Source organism: Moschus berezovskii, chromosome 23 (genome assembly GCF_049115385.1).
Source record: "Moschus berezovskii isolate FMDL1 chromosome 23, NW_MosBer_1.0, whole genome shotgun sequence".
NCBI classification, from domain to species: Eukaryota; Metazoa; Chordata; class Mammalia; order Artiodactyla; family Moschidae; genus Moschus; species Moschus berezovskii.
The window spans coordinates 55,635,098-55,654,011 of NC_142482.1; the positions used below are offsets into that span (position 1 = coordinate 55,635,098).

Below are 18,914 nucleotides of genomic sequence, written 5' to 3' on the forward strand. Positions count from 1 at the left end.
ACTCGAAATGGCTCTATATTGGTTAAGAGGGTAAGTGGAATGCAGATAAGTTCCACCAACTTGTCTTGAAGATTAAAGGGACTGAGATTTACCAGTTTGCTTAGCATTGTCAGCTGGAGGGGTCCCTCCCTTGTGCCAGAATGAAACCATAATCCTTCAACCTTTTCACCATAACCTCAAGAATTCTGAGCTCCACAGTCCTTAATTCCCTCTCACCATTGTGCTACCTGCAGCCATCCCTGTGAAGGGTCTTCCACTAACCCTTCCACTATGGTTGGCGCTTTGGCATGCCTGGGAGTGGTTGTGCATCTGTGAGGGTGTGGGACTTCCCTCCAGTCTCTTTAGAGGCTAGCCCTCTTCAACTACTCCTTTAGCCCCGTAGACATCCTGGCTTTAGGAAGCGAGACAATCACCATTTCTTACTTGAGGGAACTAACTAACACCCCAATGGAAGCCAGTGTCTGACCAGCTCAAGGTCACACAGTAGACGCAAGCCCATGTTTGAGTCCCTGCCCTTTGCACTTCGTCATTCGTAACTGGCCTAGGAATGGGTCATCATTTCTGTCAGACAAAACTGGTGTCTGGTGGCCATGAAAACTTTGTTCAGGGAGATGACATTAATTCTTACTTTCTCCTGCACAACCTCCAGAGTCTCCCCTGCTTTAGTCAAGGCATTCATCTTTAACTCCGTCTTCTGTATATTTAGAATGACAGAATAATTTGCAGGCTAATTCAGGCTCCATTAGCACGCTATGCCTGCCTCTATTACAGCACTTATCACATCGTGCTATAATTTTTTGTTTACATATCTGTCTCTGCCACTTGACTGTGCGTTCCTACAGGGATTAGCCTATGTGTTCGTCATTGCAGTATTTTGCCTCCTCCCCAGAAGCCAGCAGCTGAACATTTTGAATATAGTAGGCATTTAATGAATGAAACAGCTTTATAGTAAGGTTCAATAGACAAGGGGATTCCCCTGTGGCTCAGCTGGTAAAGAATCTGCCTACAGTGCGGGAGACCTGGGTTCGATCCTTGGATTGGGACGATCCCCTGGAGAAGGGAAAGGTTACCCACTCCAGTATTTTGGCCTGGAGAATTCATTAGACAAGCACACCTGGTATGCACGTATTCATTTATTCAACAGATATTCATTAAGTTCTTATTGTGTGCTTCACACTATGCTAAGCTCTAGGAATCAAAACATACCACCTGTATGTGTTTAAGAGATAATGGAACATTAAAAAAGATAAATTCCTAATTGTTCTAGACTGTGTTTCTCCAAAATTCATGAGTTGAAATCTTAACCCCAAAATGCTGGTATGGGGAGGTGGCACCTTATGAAGGTGATTACGTCATGAGGCTGGAGCGCTGGTGATGCCCCAGAGAGATGCTGGCCCCTTCCCACACATGCAGCAATGTGACGGTCTGGGAAGCAAGCTCTCACCAGACAGGATCTGCTGGCATCTTGGCCTTGGACTTCCCAGCCTCCAAAACTGAGATAAAGAAGTTTCTGTTGTTGATAAGCTACTCAGTCTGTGGTATTTTTGTTACAGCACTAATCATCGTGCAATTTGCAGAGATACACAGGGTATTAAGGAAGACTGGAAGTTGCTATTCAGCATGGCTTGGTTGGGGAGAGGTTCAGGAAAGGGTTCTAAGAGAAGGAAACTGCTGAGCTGTGTTAGTAAATGGTTATGGGATACCAAGTCAAAGACATGTCGGGAGGAGGCCACCAGGGAGATGAAACAGTAAGGGTAAGGGCACAGGACATGACACAGCCGGTGTGGTTGGAAACTCTGCCAATTTGGTGTTGTAGGAGGAGCATTAAGTACGAGACAAGAGTGAGGTAGGAAAGAGCATCAAAGCTGGTGAGGGTGGCCACTTGATCAAGCTCTGGGACTCGGGTATTATTCTATTAATGATACTGACACAGTAAAGGGACCTGAGTTGGGGAGAGATGTTGTAAGGTTGGCATTTTAGGTTGAATCACTCCCTGACTGTGTGAAGAACACAGTTGGGGGATGAGACTAGAATTAGGAAAACCAGTTAGAAGAGAGTTACTGTAGCACTGGAAAGAGATGAAGAAGACTTGAACTACGGTCGTTGTAGAAGAAATGGGAAGGAGAGGACTGACTCGAGCTGGGTTTGGGAGATGAACTTGGCATCTTGAGAGACAGGAAACAAGGAGGACTCCCAGGAAGAAAATGGGTCTATACTCACAGAGAATGGAGTGAATAGTCAGGTTTGGGGCAAGGTAGTGAATTCATTTTATACATCTTGAGTTTCGGGTTCATCTAACTAATTGAAGGAATGTCCAACATGTAGCTGAAGATATGTTTGAAGCTTGATGGGGATGGGTAGAGGGTTGGGACTAGAGGTATAAAATTTTGGTCATAAGCAAGAAAGCAGTGGTAGAGACCAAGATGGCAAAATCACTATGGTCAGTACACAGTGTGAGATGGACAAAGGGCTGGACCAGCTCCCTGGGAAACGCCAGGGAGACTGAGGCCTTTGTCTCCTCTCCCTTCCCAATATTTCTTCAAATCCTTACCCATCTGCAGACCTGTGCTTGAGATTTTGTATAAAGAGATAAAAGTCCCTCAATTTATGATGATGCTTACTAGGAATCCAACCTGGGAGACATAGCACAGGGACTCACATGAGCACCAAGTTTTAAGACATATCTGATCCTTTCCTGAGAGAATTTTCTGATGGAAGAAGTAGAGGATTAAAGCTGGCTTAACAAGAAGTGGAGAAATATTGCAAAGGGAGTCTGAGGGTGTACAGAGCAAGTATGGTTCCTTTGTGGTCAGGCATGATGGCTCAGATGGTAAAGAATCCACCTGCTATACAGGAGACCTGGGTTGGATACCTGGATTGGGAAGATTCCCCAGAGAAGGGAACTGCTACTTATTCCAGTATTCTGGCCTGGAGAATCCCTCCGGACAGAGAAGCCTGGTGGGCTACTGTCCTTGGGGTCGCAGACTTGGACACAACTGAGCGACTTTCACTTCACTCTGGTTAGAGTTCAGACTGCAACTCAACCTGCCTCTTACTCTCTTACTCTGTTGAATGCATTCACCTTGGGCTTCAATTTCCTCATCTGAAAATGAGGATTACAATAGAACGTACTTCACAGTAGTGTTTAAAGTGTTAAATGAGTTAATACACACAGAGCACTTGGAACAATACCTCCCACATGGTAAGCACTGTATTAGGCAATAGTGTTATACACAGCATCAACTTAGGCTGTGGCCCGTGCATGGGATTTTATATCTCGCATTTCCCAGACTCTCCTTTCCTTTGGGAATGGTTCCAACGCAGACCCTATACTGTTGGCTCAGGCTTGCCCTTCCCTCGTGTTTAGTGCCTGATATTTGGGACCCAGTGATTCCTAGGAGGTAGGTTCGCTTGTGTTTTGTGCTCCAGGTACAGCCTACTGTTCTTTCCCCTAGTACCTGAGAGCTTTGATTAAATCACTGAGCACCACCCACTCCAGACTTACCAACTGCACCAGGAGCACTTCCCTTAGGGATCTCTCAGAACCCTTTGAGCCAGTTGCCCGGGGGAAATGCGCTGGTGATGTCACAAGGTAGCCACTTCCAGACCTCTCTGAGGTCCCCTCTGTCGGGCCTGTGGCAGGGCCCAGTTCTGAAAACTTTGCCCAGCCTGAGCATATTCTTGTCCACTTCAAGACAATGCAGAGACCCTCATTCCCTTCCAGCAGTGTCCGAACTCAGGTATGTTGGGGTCATGGCCACACGTCTGTTCCTGGCTCTCTGGCTACAAACCTCTTGCTGTACTTCTTCCCTCCCAGGGAATAGAAATGCCTATGCAAATGGAGTGTGTGGGACAGCTCTCATAACTCTTGTTTCTCTAGGATACAGATAAAAATCTGGAGGTGGGTGAGGGGGGTGCAGCTAAAACCCTGGGGCTGATCGATAGAGGATCAAAGGTTATTTCAGATTTCAGAGGGCCTCAGAGACCTTTGGAGCAAGATTACAACACCTTTCCCATCTCTAGTTACTCCCCTCTGTGTGCTAACCGTACCCGCAATCTCTTCCACCAGGTTTGTCAACTTCATTCTCATTCTCTCAAGAGATTATGGCAACGTCCTCATGCTGCCCCAAAGGAAAGAGTAGAAAAGAGAATGTATTTCACTAGACTTGGCTTACTGATGAGGTCATTTAATATTGCCCCACCCTAGTCAAATAGTGCAAAGGGCACTTCTTGCATTGCTCCCTGCCCTCTTCAAAGCCTATATACTGAAATGCACAAGCAAAGCTGAAGATTCCCTGCTATTTTCTAAATGAAAGCATCTGAGACTCAGCAATAATCCTGTCCCTCATTTTATCAGGACAGGAGCCCGTGAGGGAAGCAAACCCAGCTGTGTTGGAGTTGTCAGTCCCAGAGGGGTGTATTTTACGGCGCTCTGAATCCAACCTGCCCTAGGACTTCAGCTGTTACAAGGACTCTGGAAGGAAGCTGCTCACAGCTCTCTGCTCCAGACCAAGCCATGACGAGGACATCTACGTGCGTATACCACTTGTTTGTCTTGAGCTGGTATATCTTCCTCAACTTTTATATCTCACAAGAAGGAAAGGATCCGCGGAAATCCCAAATCTTTCTAAATGGGGGACAATGGAAGTACCTAACATTCCTTAATCTGGTAAGTACGCATCAGGAAGCAAGCTATTTGTCTCTATGATCAGTGCCTTAAACGTTAACACCCTCTGATTTTATCCAGTACAAAATTCCATTATCTTTCTTCTTCATAGTTTGTGAGTTTGGGCATTCTCTTTTACTTGGCAATTTGCTCTGAGAAACCCACTTTGGAAGTTATCCATAGTTACCTCTTGTGTTGGTTAATTGTAAAACGCTTTTAAAAAGAATCTTATCTCTTTTCTTTAAAATATTTATTAAAAATTGTTATTTTTTAAAAAAGTTTAACTGGAGGATAATTGTTTTACAATGTTGTGTTGGGTTCTGCCATACAACAGCTGGAATCAGATATCAGTCAGTGAGTCAGTTCAGTCACTCGGTCATGTCCGACTTTTTGTGACCCCAGGGACTGCAGCATGCCAGGCCTCCCTGTCCATCACCAACTCCCAGAGTTTACTCAAACTCATGTCCATTGAGTCGGTGATGCCATCCAGCCATCTCATCCTCTGTTGTCCCCTTCTCCTCCTGCCTTCAATCTTTCCCAGCATCAGGGTCTTTTCCAATGAGTCAGCTCTTCACATCAGGTGGCCAAAGTATTGGAGATTCAGCTTCAACATCAGTCCTTCCAATAAACATTCAGGACTGATTTCCTTTAGGATGAACTGGTTGGATCTCCTTGCAGTCCAAGGGACGCTCAAGAGTTTTCTCCAACACCACAGTTCAAAAGCATCAATTCTTCAGTGCTCAGCTTTCTTCACAGTCCAACTCTCACATTCATACATGACTACTAGAAAAACCATAGCCTTGACTAGATGGACCCTTGTTGGCAAAGTAATGTCTCTGCTTTTCAATATGCTGTCTAGGTTGGTCATAACTTTTCTTCCCAGGAGTAAGCGTCTTTTAATTTCATGGCTGCAATCACCATCTGCAGTGATTTTGGAGCCCCCCAAAATAGTCTGCCACTGTTGCCACTGTTTCTCCATCTATTTGCCATGAAGTGATGGGACCGAACGCCATGTCTCTGAAATCAGATATATGTAAGCCTATATCCCCTCCCTCTTAACCTGCCTCCCCCGTATCACCCCTCTAGATCATCACAGAGCTCCAGGCTGAGCTCCCTGTGTTACACAACAGCTTCCCACTAGCTATCTGCTTGTCAACTAGTAATGTATACGTTTCAGTGCTACTTTCTCAATTCCTCCCGCCCACTCCTTCCCCTGCTGTGTCCACAAGTTCTTGCCCCAACTGGATGTTTATTTCTCCTCTGCTCAAGCCCCCTCATGAATATGCATGTTCCCTTAGCTTAAAACGTCCCCAGTTTTGCTATTTGGGGAAACACTACTTGAGGAGAGATCCCCAGTCCTCTCCTTACTTGCTGCAGGTAATAAACCCTCCCTTCTCAGGGGGAAAAAAAAAAGAATCTTACCTTGAAGTGTTTCTCAGATGAGCCTAAACAAGGAACTAAAGTCATGGTTTCATGGTTTCATAATGACATTGACAACATGTGCAGAAGAGATTTTGAACTTTGCTTGGGGAAGTCTGTGAGGGAAGGCAGAGTGGTGTATGTTGCGTAGGAAGTGCAATTTCCAGTGGAGGAATAATGCCATTTTACAGCACACCCAGACTAACAGATTTATCTAAGAAAAGCAAATACATTTTGCCACGTTCAGATCCCACTTCAGTTTTTTTTATAGGCTCAGGCTCCATCTTAAAGGACAAATCACCCAACCAAATGGCAAATGCACATTTCAACCATCCACAAACCAATCACATCGCTTGCTCCTTTCTGCTCTTCCTAGCCCAGCTGACCACAATGGGATGAATGAAATGATGAAGTATAAGTGAACAGGAAAAAAATAGATTTCTCAAAAACATTTGGAGAATATGTAAAATTATTTTTAGAGTTAAAAGCTAAGGATGCTGTATCCTTTGGGGATGTTAATTTAAGTTTTGAAATTTTTAACCTAAATGTAGGGTGTAATATAAGTATCTGATTCCAATTCTTTGGCATCATAATCCAGGCAGAGGTAATGCATGGTGAGAAAAAAAAAAAGAAAAAGACTCTCTGTAATGCTAAGGAGAGGAAATTCAGAAAGCTCAGTTCACACAGGCCTGGAATTTCAGCTTCCTCCTCACTGGTAATCTGACTTTGGGACCTGAAATTTGAGATTTGAGCTCTGTGTGCATGCTAAGTCGATTCAGTCATGTGCAACTCTTTGCAAACCTATGGACTGTAGCCCACCAGGCTCCTCTGTCCATGGGATTCTCCAGGCAAGAATACTGGAGAGGGTTGCCATGCCCCCATTCAGGGGATCTTCCCAACCCAGGGATCAAACCCTTGTCTACTGCATTGCAGGCAGGTTCTTTACCACTAGTGCCACCTGGGAAACCTGAGTACAGCTCTACCATGCTTGAAAAATATCAAGGTGACTGCCTGTTTCAATCATATAATTTTATGAAAACAAGTAAACAGAAAACAATAACAAAAAATGATTTTGTGGAATTAGAATAATACAGCAAAAGTCTCAGCTTTCTGTACCTATTTGCTTTATATTAAGAATGGTCAATGTAAAAGGGAGCAGAGTTAGCCAGGACTGATGATCTAATCAAATCTAAATTCTAGTATGGCTGCCCTATTTCATCTCAGTTCAGTTCAGTCACTCAGTCGTGACCCCATGGAGAGTCTTTTCCAGTGAGTCAACTCTGCGCATGAGGTGACCAAAGCGTTGGAGCTTCAGCTTTAGCTGATCTCCTTTGCTGCTGCTGCTGCTAAGTCACTTCAGAGGTGTCTGACTCTGTGCGACCCCATAGATGGCAGCCGACCAGGCTCCGCCGTCCCTGGGATTCTCCAGGCAAGAACACTGGAGTGGGTTGCCATTTCCTTCTCCAATGTGTGAAAATGAAAAGTGAAAGTGAAGTCGCTCAGTTGTGTCCAACTAGTAGCGACCCCATGGACTGCAGCCCACCAGGCTCCTCTGTCCATGCGATTTTCTAGGCAAGAGTACTGGAGTGGCTTCTAGTGGGCTGAACATCCATTATGGACCCTGAGAACAAAGTCCAATTTAATACAAGTCAGCATTCTAAGAGTGTCCCATTTCTTTCTGAGGCCGCCTCAGGGAATTCAAAGGATTGATGCCTGGGCATGAGGTGATTTGAGGGGATTCCACAGAGAACTGGTCATCATGACCAGACCTTAGGCCTGGTGCCTGAGGAGAGTAGAGGAAGGAGAGAAGAGATGTGAGTCTCCGAGGAGTAAACTGACCCCAGGGAAGAGGCAGCCAATTCTCTGTGGAGAGGGAAGGCAGCGTAGCCTAGTGGTTATCAGCCTGGGCTCTAGGATCATGGGCTCTGTGGGTGGTTCCTCAGTTCTACAACTCCTGACCCCGGGCTGGGTATTTCTCTGTCTTTTACTTCCAAATCTGTCAGACAGAAATAAAAACAGTGCTTAACCACATACTGACTGTGAGGGACAGAGGACCTGACATGAGGGAAGCACCCAGAATGGTGTTAAGCAGTGGACAGTGGAAAGAGAAGATGGGAGAGTGCTGGTGAGTTTCTAGTCATCTCAGCTAGAGCAGAGGTGGGGCAGGGGAGAGGGGGTTCTGTGGGACATCAGTCCCCTCCCTGAGCACCGCGGGTGGTGGGTCATGGATTTGGGCAAGGATCACCTACCTGCCTCATTGCTCAAGTATCTGCCTCCATGGGCTTCGTGCTTCAACTCCTCAGCTGGCAGAGGCCCATGGTGGAGTCACTGCTTTCTCTACATAACAGATGCCCAGTGGATGCTCAAGGGGGTGAGTGGTGCCCTAGGGGAGAGTCCACAGGCTCAAGTAGAGCGCAGTGAATCCCACCTAATGGGAAAGCTCCCAGAAGCTGGGCATGGAGACCAGGCCATGCTGTCGGACACCTTCTGGGTGCTCATGTTGGCTAGGCTTCCAGTGCCTGGGTCTTCCACAAATGTTACATTCCCTCTGCTCCATCCGCTCCACTTCCATCCAGGGGCAGCCCTGGATTCCCCAGGGAATGCAAGCTGGGGAGAGGAGATAAAGGGAATTTTCAGCTACAATTTAAATTGGGTTGCAGAATTCATAGTTTGCTGGATTTTCCTCTTTTAAAAATAAACTTCCATCTGAAACGTGGTTGGAGGTGGTGCCTCATAATTGAAATCTCCAGGGGAGTTCTGGGCGAACCCCTCCCTGTTTCCCTCACCCCACACTTCACCAACAGAGGCACTGACGTTTCCCTCTGCTCTTCATATAAAATTGCCCAAGTCAGGCAACTCTGACTCGAGTGTCATCAAGCTCTCTGGCTCTTTGGCTTCCCTGGTGGCTCAGATGGTAAAGAATCTGCCTGCCAATGCGGGAGACCCAGGTTTGATCCCTGGGTCAGGAAGATCCCCTGGAGGAGGAAATGGCAACCCACTCCATTATTCTTGCCTGGAGAATCCTGTGGACAGAGGAACCTGGTGGGCTACAGTCCATGGGATCACACAAAGTCAGACATGACTGAGCTACTTTCACTTTTGCTTTCAAGCTTTCAGGATAACAGCAACTCCAATGCGTAGGTCCTCGAGGATGGCAGAGCGGGGCCAGGGGACGAGAGATGCTTGGGGACATTTCATCGTCCAAGTCCAAGGCAGCCCATGAACAGTTAGAAGACAGTATACAGAGCCCATTTCCATACTTGGGACCAACCTCTGATTTCCATCAACAGTCTAACATATTCACTCTCAAGCTCAACAGAGTTGGAAATACACTTCACTGTCTATTCCACAAAAACGCTTGAGATCACTGCTTTTACCTCTCAGAGAGTGGAAAGAATGTGGGCTGATAGGAGGGGAGAGTCCCCACCAGCATCCAAATAAAAGAACTGCAGTTTATCGAGTAAGCACGACAGCCTTTGGGGAGGTTCACTCTGCACAGTATAAAGACTAGCAGCTGAAGGCAGGCCTAGCTGCCCGGGTGCCCCTCTCCTGCTGTGTGCTCCTGAGTGAGTCACCTCCCTTCTCTGTGCCTCGTGCATGGTGGCTGTCTGATGTGGCGCACGGACTTCCACCCTCCCCAGCCTCAGGGTACTCAACCCCCAGCTCCTGGGAGGAGGGTTGACCGCTGATGCCTCACAGGCGAGCGCCTGCCCCACAGCTGTCCTCGGCAGAAGGGAGCCGCCAGGACCAGGGCTTCAGGCCAGTGACCGGTGGACCTGGGCTCGAGGCTGGGCCCCAGGACAACTCTGAAGGCAGAGTGAGCTCCAGAGCTCCTTCCCGGAGTGCAAGAGCGGCTGATGGCACGCAGCTGGGCTGCCCTTCTGGTTCTCCTGGCTCCCTCCCTCTCTCGGATGCTCCGAGAGCCTTCCTCTTTGAACACTCAGCAGGTAGCTCTCAGCATCGCAGGTTCTGTTTTTTGAGGAATCTGACCCACAAAATGTGAAAGAGTCAATGTACAGAAAAGCTTCCTCCTCCGCCACCTCTTTCTTCTTCTTCCTAATAAAGACATATTAGCGTAGAGCCTGCCCTGGTCTGTATCATGTCTAATTTTTGGCACCTAACAGACATTCTGTGAATGTTGGCTGCAGAAATAAATGATTAAAACATGACTCCCACCGGTAAAAGCGACTTTCTAGAGAAGCCCATCCCACTGGTAAGACGGTTTACCCGATGGCCATCCTGGCCCTACACGGAAGCCAGCTGTGGTCAGCTGCACAACACAGGCTAAGTACTCTGACCAATATATCTTCCTTTCAACCTGTCCCTCAATGTTCTTAATTCCTTCTCTTTGTTTCTTGTGTTCATATCATTTCTTTTTCCATGTATTTTCTTAATCTCATTCTTTTATCTGTTTCATAAGCTAAATGCACATAAATGATGACTGAAATAGCATACTACATGTAACACACACTATATACATATACATATACATATACATATACATATACATATACATATTTGGCTGCATCCCACAGTATGCGGGATCTTAGTTTCCTGACCAGGGATTGAACCTGTGCCACCAGCAAGAGGAATGCCGAGTCTTCACCACTGGATCTCCAGGAAAGCCCCAATTCAAATCCATTTGGCAAAGGCTTCCTCTACTTGTCCCAAGCACCACCACCCTTACCACCACAGTTATATATTAATAAAACTCCTCACAACTAGTCCCCATTTGCTGCCTTATCCTGGATTGATCACCACTGCAAGAGTTGCATCATTCTGAAGGCAAGACCTGAGAAAGTCCTGGCCTATCTGAGTCAGGCAGGGAGAGCTGAACTGGGCGTTGAATTACTTGACTCATTCAATCAGAGCTTTAACGTCTTGCTCAGGAAACTTGTGGAATCTCCCTCTGTGGAATTATTTTTAAATGAAGCAATTCTCATTTCCTGGGATAGGTTAAGAGGGTTCTGGCTTAAAGCAAGGAAAATAAACTTAATGGCTTAGAAAGGTTAATAAGTTTCTGTGTTCTCAAGATTTTTGTGAATCTTGTGAAGACATACAAATGTAAAGACTGAATATCCTTTAGCTGTGGTTTCTTAAATTGCACTAGTTATAAAAAATGTAAATTAAGCTGTCCCAGGTGGTAAGTTTGTCAGTTAGCAACAAAAATGGAAGACCGCGAACAAACTTAGATCAGCAGCATTTCAGGAGAAGGCACCAAAAAAACCAACGGAATTAGGGAAGAAAAGATAAATCAGAGGGCAGCAACTGAAGTAAACCCTGACTGAGAAGATACCATCAGCTCTGCTTTTCTGAGCAGCCAAAATAGTTGAGGAATGTAAACAACAGTAGTTTTGTTGTAAGAGCCATAAAAGGTGGCCAGTTGCTCCATCTTCTTTGAAGGCTACTGTGTTAATTTGCTGCTATAACAGCGCACCACAGGCCAGAGGCCTTGAACAGCAGAAATCGCCTCAGAGTTCTGGAGGCCAGAGGTCCATGACCAAGGGGTTAGCGGGGTTGCTTCTACAAGCCTTTCCTTGGCTCACAGATGGCTGCGCCTCCCTGTCTTCACGTGGCCTACCCTTTGTGTGGTTCTGTGTCCTTATCTCCTCTTCTTATAAGGATGCCGGTCCTAGTGGGTTAGGGTCCACCCTGCCGTCCTCATTTCAACTTCAGCAGCTCTTTAAAGGCCCTGCGTCCAGATTCAGCCCCTTTCTGAGGTACTGAGGGTTACAACTTCAACATGTGAATTTGAGTGGGGGGGGGTGGGTACGATTCAGTCGTAACAGCTGCCATGTTGGTGAGTGTCTTCTCAACATTCCAGTGTACTGTCCTTAGAGAACAAGCAGACCAGTGTCCATTTTGTGAGCTGATTCAAACTTGTCCTCGAGGCCCTCCATGAAGCCTCCCTCGCCTTGCTCCCCAGCTCTGCTGTGGGCACCCTCTCGGCCCTGTGTGCGTGCTCAGTCACTTCAGTCCCGTCCGACTCTGTGACCCCATGGACTGTAGCCCACCAGCTCCTCTGTCCATGGGATTCTCCTGGCAAGAATACTAGAGTGGATAGCAATGCCCTCCTCCAGGGAATCTTCCCAACTCAGGGATCAAACCCACATTTCTCATGCTTCCTGCTTTAGCAGGTAGGTTCTTTACCTTTGAGGGCTTCCCTGATAGTTCAGTTGGTAAAGAATCCACCTGCAGTGAAGGAGACCCGGGTTCGATTCCTGGATTGGGAAGATCCCCTGGAGAAGGGAAAGGCTACCCACTCCAGTATTCTGGCCTGGAGAATTCCATGGACTGTATAGTCCATGGGATCTCAAAGAGTTAGACACGACTGAGCACCTTTCATTTTCTTCACCTTTAGGGCTACCTGGGAAACCCTCAAGCCCTCCTTCTCCCTTATTTATTTCTCTTGGCAACCCCCTCTGGCCTGCCTCCTGGGCGCCTCCGCAAGGCCCCTTAGAGATTCCTTGTTGATGCCGTCGCAGGCGCGGCCTTGCGGGTGGAGATCGGTGGAGACAAGGCTGCCTCACGTGCACCGTGGGCATCGCCCGCCTGCGCGCCGAGGGGAGCGGGGAGACGGGGTTGGCGGGTGTGTGGCGTGGACTCAAGATGTGTCGGAGAAGGAGAAGCCCCGGAGGCTGTGACTAAGAGCCGCTGAGAGCCCAGCTGCCACGTTCCGCGACCGGGAAAAGGCAAGAGAAAGTCGGGATGCGCTTGACGTGGGAGGACACGAGGAAGGTCCCGCTGCGGAAAGCGGCCACACGGACCTGACACGCCGGGCGGAGGCCGCTCTCCCCGAGGAGGGAAGGCGCTCAGCGCCTGATGGGTTGCCGTGTTGCCAGAACAGTGCAGGCCGCCCACCGGGGCCCAGGCCCCCCGCCGGCCCGCCCTGGCTCCAGCAGCTGCCTGCGCTGTCCTGGGGCGAGCTGAAGGCCCTGGGGAGGAAGGAGGGAGAGGCCCCCGCCACCAGCTTCCACGGGCAGAGGCTGCCCCCCGGTTCTGCAGCTCTGAAGGGGCCGAACAGCAGGAGTGAATGACAAGTACGGGGGGGGGAGGGTAGCAGCCTCTTTGTGGCCTTTAAAACTGTTGCCCACGGTGGTGCTAGTGGTAAGAACTCGCCTGCCAATACAGGAGACTTAAAGAGACGTGGGATCGATCCCTGGGTCGGGAAGAGCCCCTGGAGGATGACATGGCAACCCTCTCCAGTATTCTTGGCTGGAGAATCCCATGGACAGAGGAGCCTGGTGGGCTAGGGTCCCATAGCCTTGCAAAGAGTCAGACACGACTGAAGTGACTTCCCACGCTTCGTTGCACACCCGCCCTCGCTGGAAGGCCCCCTTCTGACTTGAAGCTTCCTCTAGGGGTTCTTGCATGTTCCTGCTTTTCTACCATCTGGTCATTCTTGGCTACTTGGCAGCCCCTCCTGCCCCTTAGAGGAGGGCGTTTCCTCAGCCTTTGCTGCCCACTTATCTCCTCTTCCCTGTGTCATCTCTTCAGAAACCTCATTCCACCGTGGAGCTTCACTTTCTGCATCTGCGCAGCCCTGCCTCCCTGGAGACTGCCAGGTCTGCGTTTGCAAAAGCAAGTTCCTCTAGACAAGTGATTCTCAACCTTGGCTGCTCTGATTAGAATCACCCGAGAGAATGTTTTAACATCCTGAAGCTAGGTTGTAACCCCAGACTCATCACATTAGAATCTTTGGGGTCTGAGAATCAGACTAGGGCATTTTTTGAAGTCATTTTTAATTCTCCCACCTGGAGATAGTGGTCTCTGATCTGAGCTCCCACAGTGCTTTTATCTTTGTTCTTAGAAAACTGACGCATGGTTTGTATGTTTGTTGGTTGTAAAGTCTGGCTTGAAAAACAAACTGGGTTTCCTGGCCTTGATATTTATCAACCAGGAGACTTCAAGCAAGTTTGTTCAGCCTAAGTTTTCTCATCTGTAAAATGGGATGTGGAGAGGAATACTACTACTTACCTCATAGGGTTGTTACAAGAAATGGAAAACTTAGATCAGTGCCTGGCATAAAACAGGAAATCAATAAAAGTCAACTATTACCCCCCAAATCAGCTATCATAGTTTTGAGTAGTCAGTAAGATTTATAAATGATAAATTTGTGTCTAATCCAGTGGTTCTAGAACCTAAGCCTTTACAAAGATCACCTGAAGAGTTTATTAGAAAACAAATTCCTGGTCCCTGTCCCCAGAGTCTCTGATTCTGCAGACTGGAGGTGGGGTGGGGAGGGGCTGAGCACCCGCCTTTCTAACAGACTGGGGGGTGCTGCAGGTCTGAGGACCCAGGTGGGAGCGTCCCTGGCCTCTTCCCCCAGCATCCTCTCCTGCTCACCCCGTCTGCCCGAGGAGCGGCAGGAGGCCAGCTTGGCTAGCGGTCTTCTAGGGTTCCAGGCTCAGAGGTTGTTTTCCAGCCACCGACGTGGTTGATCATTAGTCCAACTGCCCAGGTACCAGAATTTGCCTGATTCAGACTTGGAGCAGAGTCCAGGCTGTTCCTTCCATACCAATCAGAGCTTTCAAGGAACAGGATGGATTCTGAGGCAATAACTCAAAACCAGCTCCTAGTCTGTACTGTCATGACACTTTTTAGAAGCTGTGCGTTTGTGGCAAACTGTGAGAATGGACAGAGTCTGCTCTGATTGCAATCTGTGTCCTTGAAAATGGCCCTGCTTCTTTAAAAACAAAATTATTTTTAATTGAAGGATAATTGCTTTACAATATTGGTTTTATTTCTGTCATACATCAGGGGGGCTTCCCTGGTGGCTCAAACGGTAAAGAATGCCTGCAATGCAGGAGACCCAGGTTTGATCCCTGGGTGGGGAAGATCCCCTGAAGAAAGAAATGGCAACCCACTCCAGTATTCTTGCTGGGATGGCTCCACAGGCAGAGGATCCTGGTGGGCTACAGTCCCTAGGGTGGCAAGGAGTCAGATGCGACTGAGCGACTAACCCTTTCACTTTCACTGCCAGATATCAGCCTGAATTAGCCATAGCCAATGGACATATGTCCCCTCCCTCTTGAACCTCCCTCCCACCTCCCACCCTTCCCCTCGAAGGTGAGAACAGACTTCCAGTGATGGGCAGCGGGGAAGAAGGAGAGGGTGAGACGAACAGAGAGAGTAGCAGGGAAGCACAGACACCGTCATATGTGAAGCAGACAGCCAGTGGGAATGTTCAGTTCGACTCAGGGCACTCGAGCTGGTCCTCAGGAACAACCTGCTTCTGTTTCACCCTCAGGGCACTCAGAGATGTGCCCGAGCCCACCAAGTGCTCTGTCCCCGGGGACTGAAATCACTCCCTCAGACAGATAGTCTCTGCAAAGCCTTCGGATTCCCCTTCTTCTTCTTTTTTTTTTTAATTAAAAAAAACTTTTTATTTATTTTAATTGGAGGCTGATTGCTTTACAATATTTAGTGGCTTTGCCGTACATTCACATGAATCAGGCCCCTCTTAACGAGGCGGGGAGGGGGCATGGCTTCTCCCGCAGACAGGCAAGATGCGGTTGTGTGGGTCTCCCCCGGGGAGCACAGAGCTCCTTCGTGGTGCTCTTGACCCTGACTCTGGCTTCTCTAATGAGATTGCAACACCAGGCATTTAAAGCTATTTTCTTCCTAGGAAGGAGCCAGAATGCATCCACCATTGAGGCTGGTGCTGTGCCCTTGTGCTGTTTATTTGGTTTTCCCTCCTCTGTGCAGCCAGGGCATCTATCTCATTACATTCTCCTGTTAAGCTGACTCTATTCGGTTTCCATTTTCGCTCAAGTCCATTACGCTAACTACTGTACACATTATTATCCCCTAAACAACTTTACACAATCCGTTTTCGTGAGCAAGGTCAGGGCCCAGTGAGCTGAAAGACCAGCCTTCCAGTTGGCTCCCACCCAGAACAGCCAGCAGCCCCCTGCTTCCCAAATCAACCCTGCTCCCAGAGGGATGGCGCTTCACGTCAGTGAAGAATGTATTAATTAAAAGAAATGAAAATGTGCTCATTTGCTGTAATGAATTTAGCTCTTGCAGGCCATTTTCTTCGGGGTGGCCTGCCTGGAAGATGTGCTGAAAAGAACCAAAGGGAAAAAAGACATTAAGTTCGTAACGGCCTTCAGAGACCTGCTTTTCACCACACTGGCTTTTCCGATATCCACAGTAAGTTACAAAGATATGCAGGTGATATATGCACGTGTCATGTGGACCAGCGCTTCTCCTAGGCAGCAAGCGCCCATGACCATAATCCATGGCAACTGCATGTGCGTGAATGGCCTGAGGACTGCACTGCACCACCCAGAGTCTTGGGGAAATAAGACACATCACTGCCAAGATCTATCACTAGCTTTCGTATCTTTGTGAATGTTTGATAAGAGATCCTTATCGCTGTCGGGCAGGGAAGTCTAAAGGACCTTTCTTAACCAAAATACATCCAAGATCACCTTGGTTCCATGGGGGTGATGGGAATGGACGGTGCTAAAGAGGGAGATGAGTAACTTGCCTTTCATACATCCGGTTTCACTGGAACAATAAGCATTTGTTACTTTTGCAAGTGGAAACCATTTTTTTAAGAAAAGGTATGAAACCTTTCAGAGTTGACATTTTGAGAGGAGAGAGACAGTCTGTCTGAAATAACTGGGGTGGGGCCCACAGCAGGCGGTGCCTCATGCATTTTGTTGAATGAGTGGACATTGGGAAAAAGCAAGCCATATGCACGGGACATTGTAGCTGGTGCTGTCCACATTTCTACATCACTCATGATTTCATTCATTAGTTAGAAGGAAAACAAACTGAAGCCAGGCACACCCGCGGCCCAGCAGGGCCTGTAATGAAAAATGACTATCTCCTTCCACCTGTCATCATCCTGTTTCCTACAGTATTGAGACTTTAAACGTAAATCCAGAATGGAACTCTCCAAGCACTAATGAGTTCTCAGATAGCAGAACAAGTACTGGCATTCCAATCTTACTTTGCAGGACACCTTCTCCTCCACCCCCAAAAATCTTCTAAAGGCCAAGTTGCTTAACAATGGAGTTTATTCATTTTTTTTTGAGTTAGAAATTGAGCCTATGGAATTTAAGAAGATAGGACGGTCAGAAGATTAATAGTTTTTTTTTTTTTTTTCATCTCTGCATTGATTTTGTAGCATGGAAGAGAGAGGCTTTGAAAAATAGCCAAGGGGTGCAAGAGGATGGAGATCAATCCAGAGTTCTGAGCAAGAGAGAGGTCCAACTGTCATTGAACTAGCTTGGTGGATTATCCTGGGGGCTTGTCACTTATCCTCCCCCCACCCCCCAACCCCGACCCCAATCCTGCTTCCCCTGGCTACGCCTACCTAGAGAGTGGGCAAGCCACGTGTAAGGCTCAGCCACTCCATTTGGCTGCTTTCAGCCCTGCTAGGGAAGCTTAGAGAAGAGAAAAGTCACTGATTAAAATGAAATGACTTAATGATCTGCAAATCCTGTTTCTCTACATCCTCTCTGCCTGCCACAATGACAACTGATCCCTAACTCTCTGAAGTCCCCAGAAACTGGGCATTGTAATTCTACGATAAATCATTTTTTCCTTCATTTAATAATTCTGTATAAGAATGTATCTTTAAAACTGGTATCTATTTTTATTTTGCTATGTTTTCTTGACTATCTTAGGAAGCACTGATTGAAAATAAACCTAATGGTGCTATTTTTCTGTTTTATTTTGCAGTTTGTATTTTTGTCATTCTGGATTCTCTTTCTCTACGATAGAGAACTCGTTTACCCTAAGGTCCTAGATACCATCTTTCCAGTGTGGTTGAATCACGCAATGGTGAGTAAAAGGAAAATTTAGTGAATCTGAAAAGCAATAGACTCTGTTCTGAGAACTCCAAGTGCCTTATTTATGTTTCCAAGCTTCTCCTCAAGCTCCAGCATCCCGTTCACTCCTCCCGCTTCACCCCGTCACTATTTATTTAAAGAACACACCAAGAATATGAAATGAACAAAAAGTGGTGCTCTAGTCAGAATCACAGAGAGCAGATGGGATGTCCAAGCAAAATTCTTTGCCAAGTTGCTTATGAAGTCATTGAAAAGACATGAAACCATAAGGACAGGCAACTTCTTGGAGGTTCCAGTCCGGAAAAAGAAGCAACTTCAGCAAATATTAATAGCATGTAATGAGATTCCTACCTAGGAATTGAATCAAGCAAGCTTTAAAATTAATCCATCTTGAATGTTAACTAGACTTACCGTGGTAAACATTTTGCAGTACATATGAACATCAGATCATTACGTTATACTCCTGAAACTAATATGTAATTCATGTCAATTATACTTGACCACCTCCCCCACCAAACCACCCAAATGTTCAAAGCATATGTCACAGCTCAGAAGTAATTTCTTAGTCAATACCTGATCGGGAACACTTATCACAAATGTTCTGCATAATTCTGTTTCCCATTTGGTTTTTTGATTCATGCATTTATTTTTGAGGAGCTGGAGAGTAAACCAGGACCTGTTCTGAGTTATTCAGGTCACGGTATCTGGATCCCAGTGACAGTGGCCTGGACAAGCAGAGCTGGAGCAGGACTGCCCAGGTCTGGGATGAAGGAGGAGGTCTGAGTCATGGGCACCACATGCACAAAGTAATCGTTCAGAGCGCTTGCTCTACTTCTCAATATTTACAAAATGCATTTCCACATTAGTCAGGCGTTCAGAAGGAGGTCCGAGAGTCTGTGAAGCAAATGACATTTAAAAACCTCTGGGAAATCACCAGGGAGTAGCGTGTCAAGGCAAATGGAGAAGGGCTAGCGGAGGAGGAGATGGTTAGATAGCATCACTGACTCAATGGACATGAATCT

General features: G+C 47.2%; 1 protein-coding gene across 2 annotated transcripts in view; it reads left to right on the forward strand.

Annotated features, from left to right (window-relative positions):
• Positions 1-18,914, forward strand: part of ADTRP (androgen dependent TFPI regulating protein) — an 88,628-nt gene that overhangs the window by 18,719 nt on the left and 50,995 nt on the right. For both annotated transcript variants that reach the window (XM_088831335.1, XM_055405860.2), the window contains exons 2-4: positions 4,358-4,669; positions 16,106-16,240; positions 17,783-17,884. In XM_088831335.1, the coding sequence (XP_088687461.1) occupies positions 4,517-4,669; positions 16,106-16,240; positions 17,783-17,884 (390 nt within the window). In that variant the 5' untranslated portion in view covers positions 4,358-4,516. The remainder of the gene's footprint in view (positions 1-4,357; positions 4,670-16,105; positions 16,241-17,782; positions 17,885-18,914) is intronic.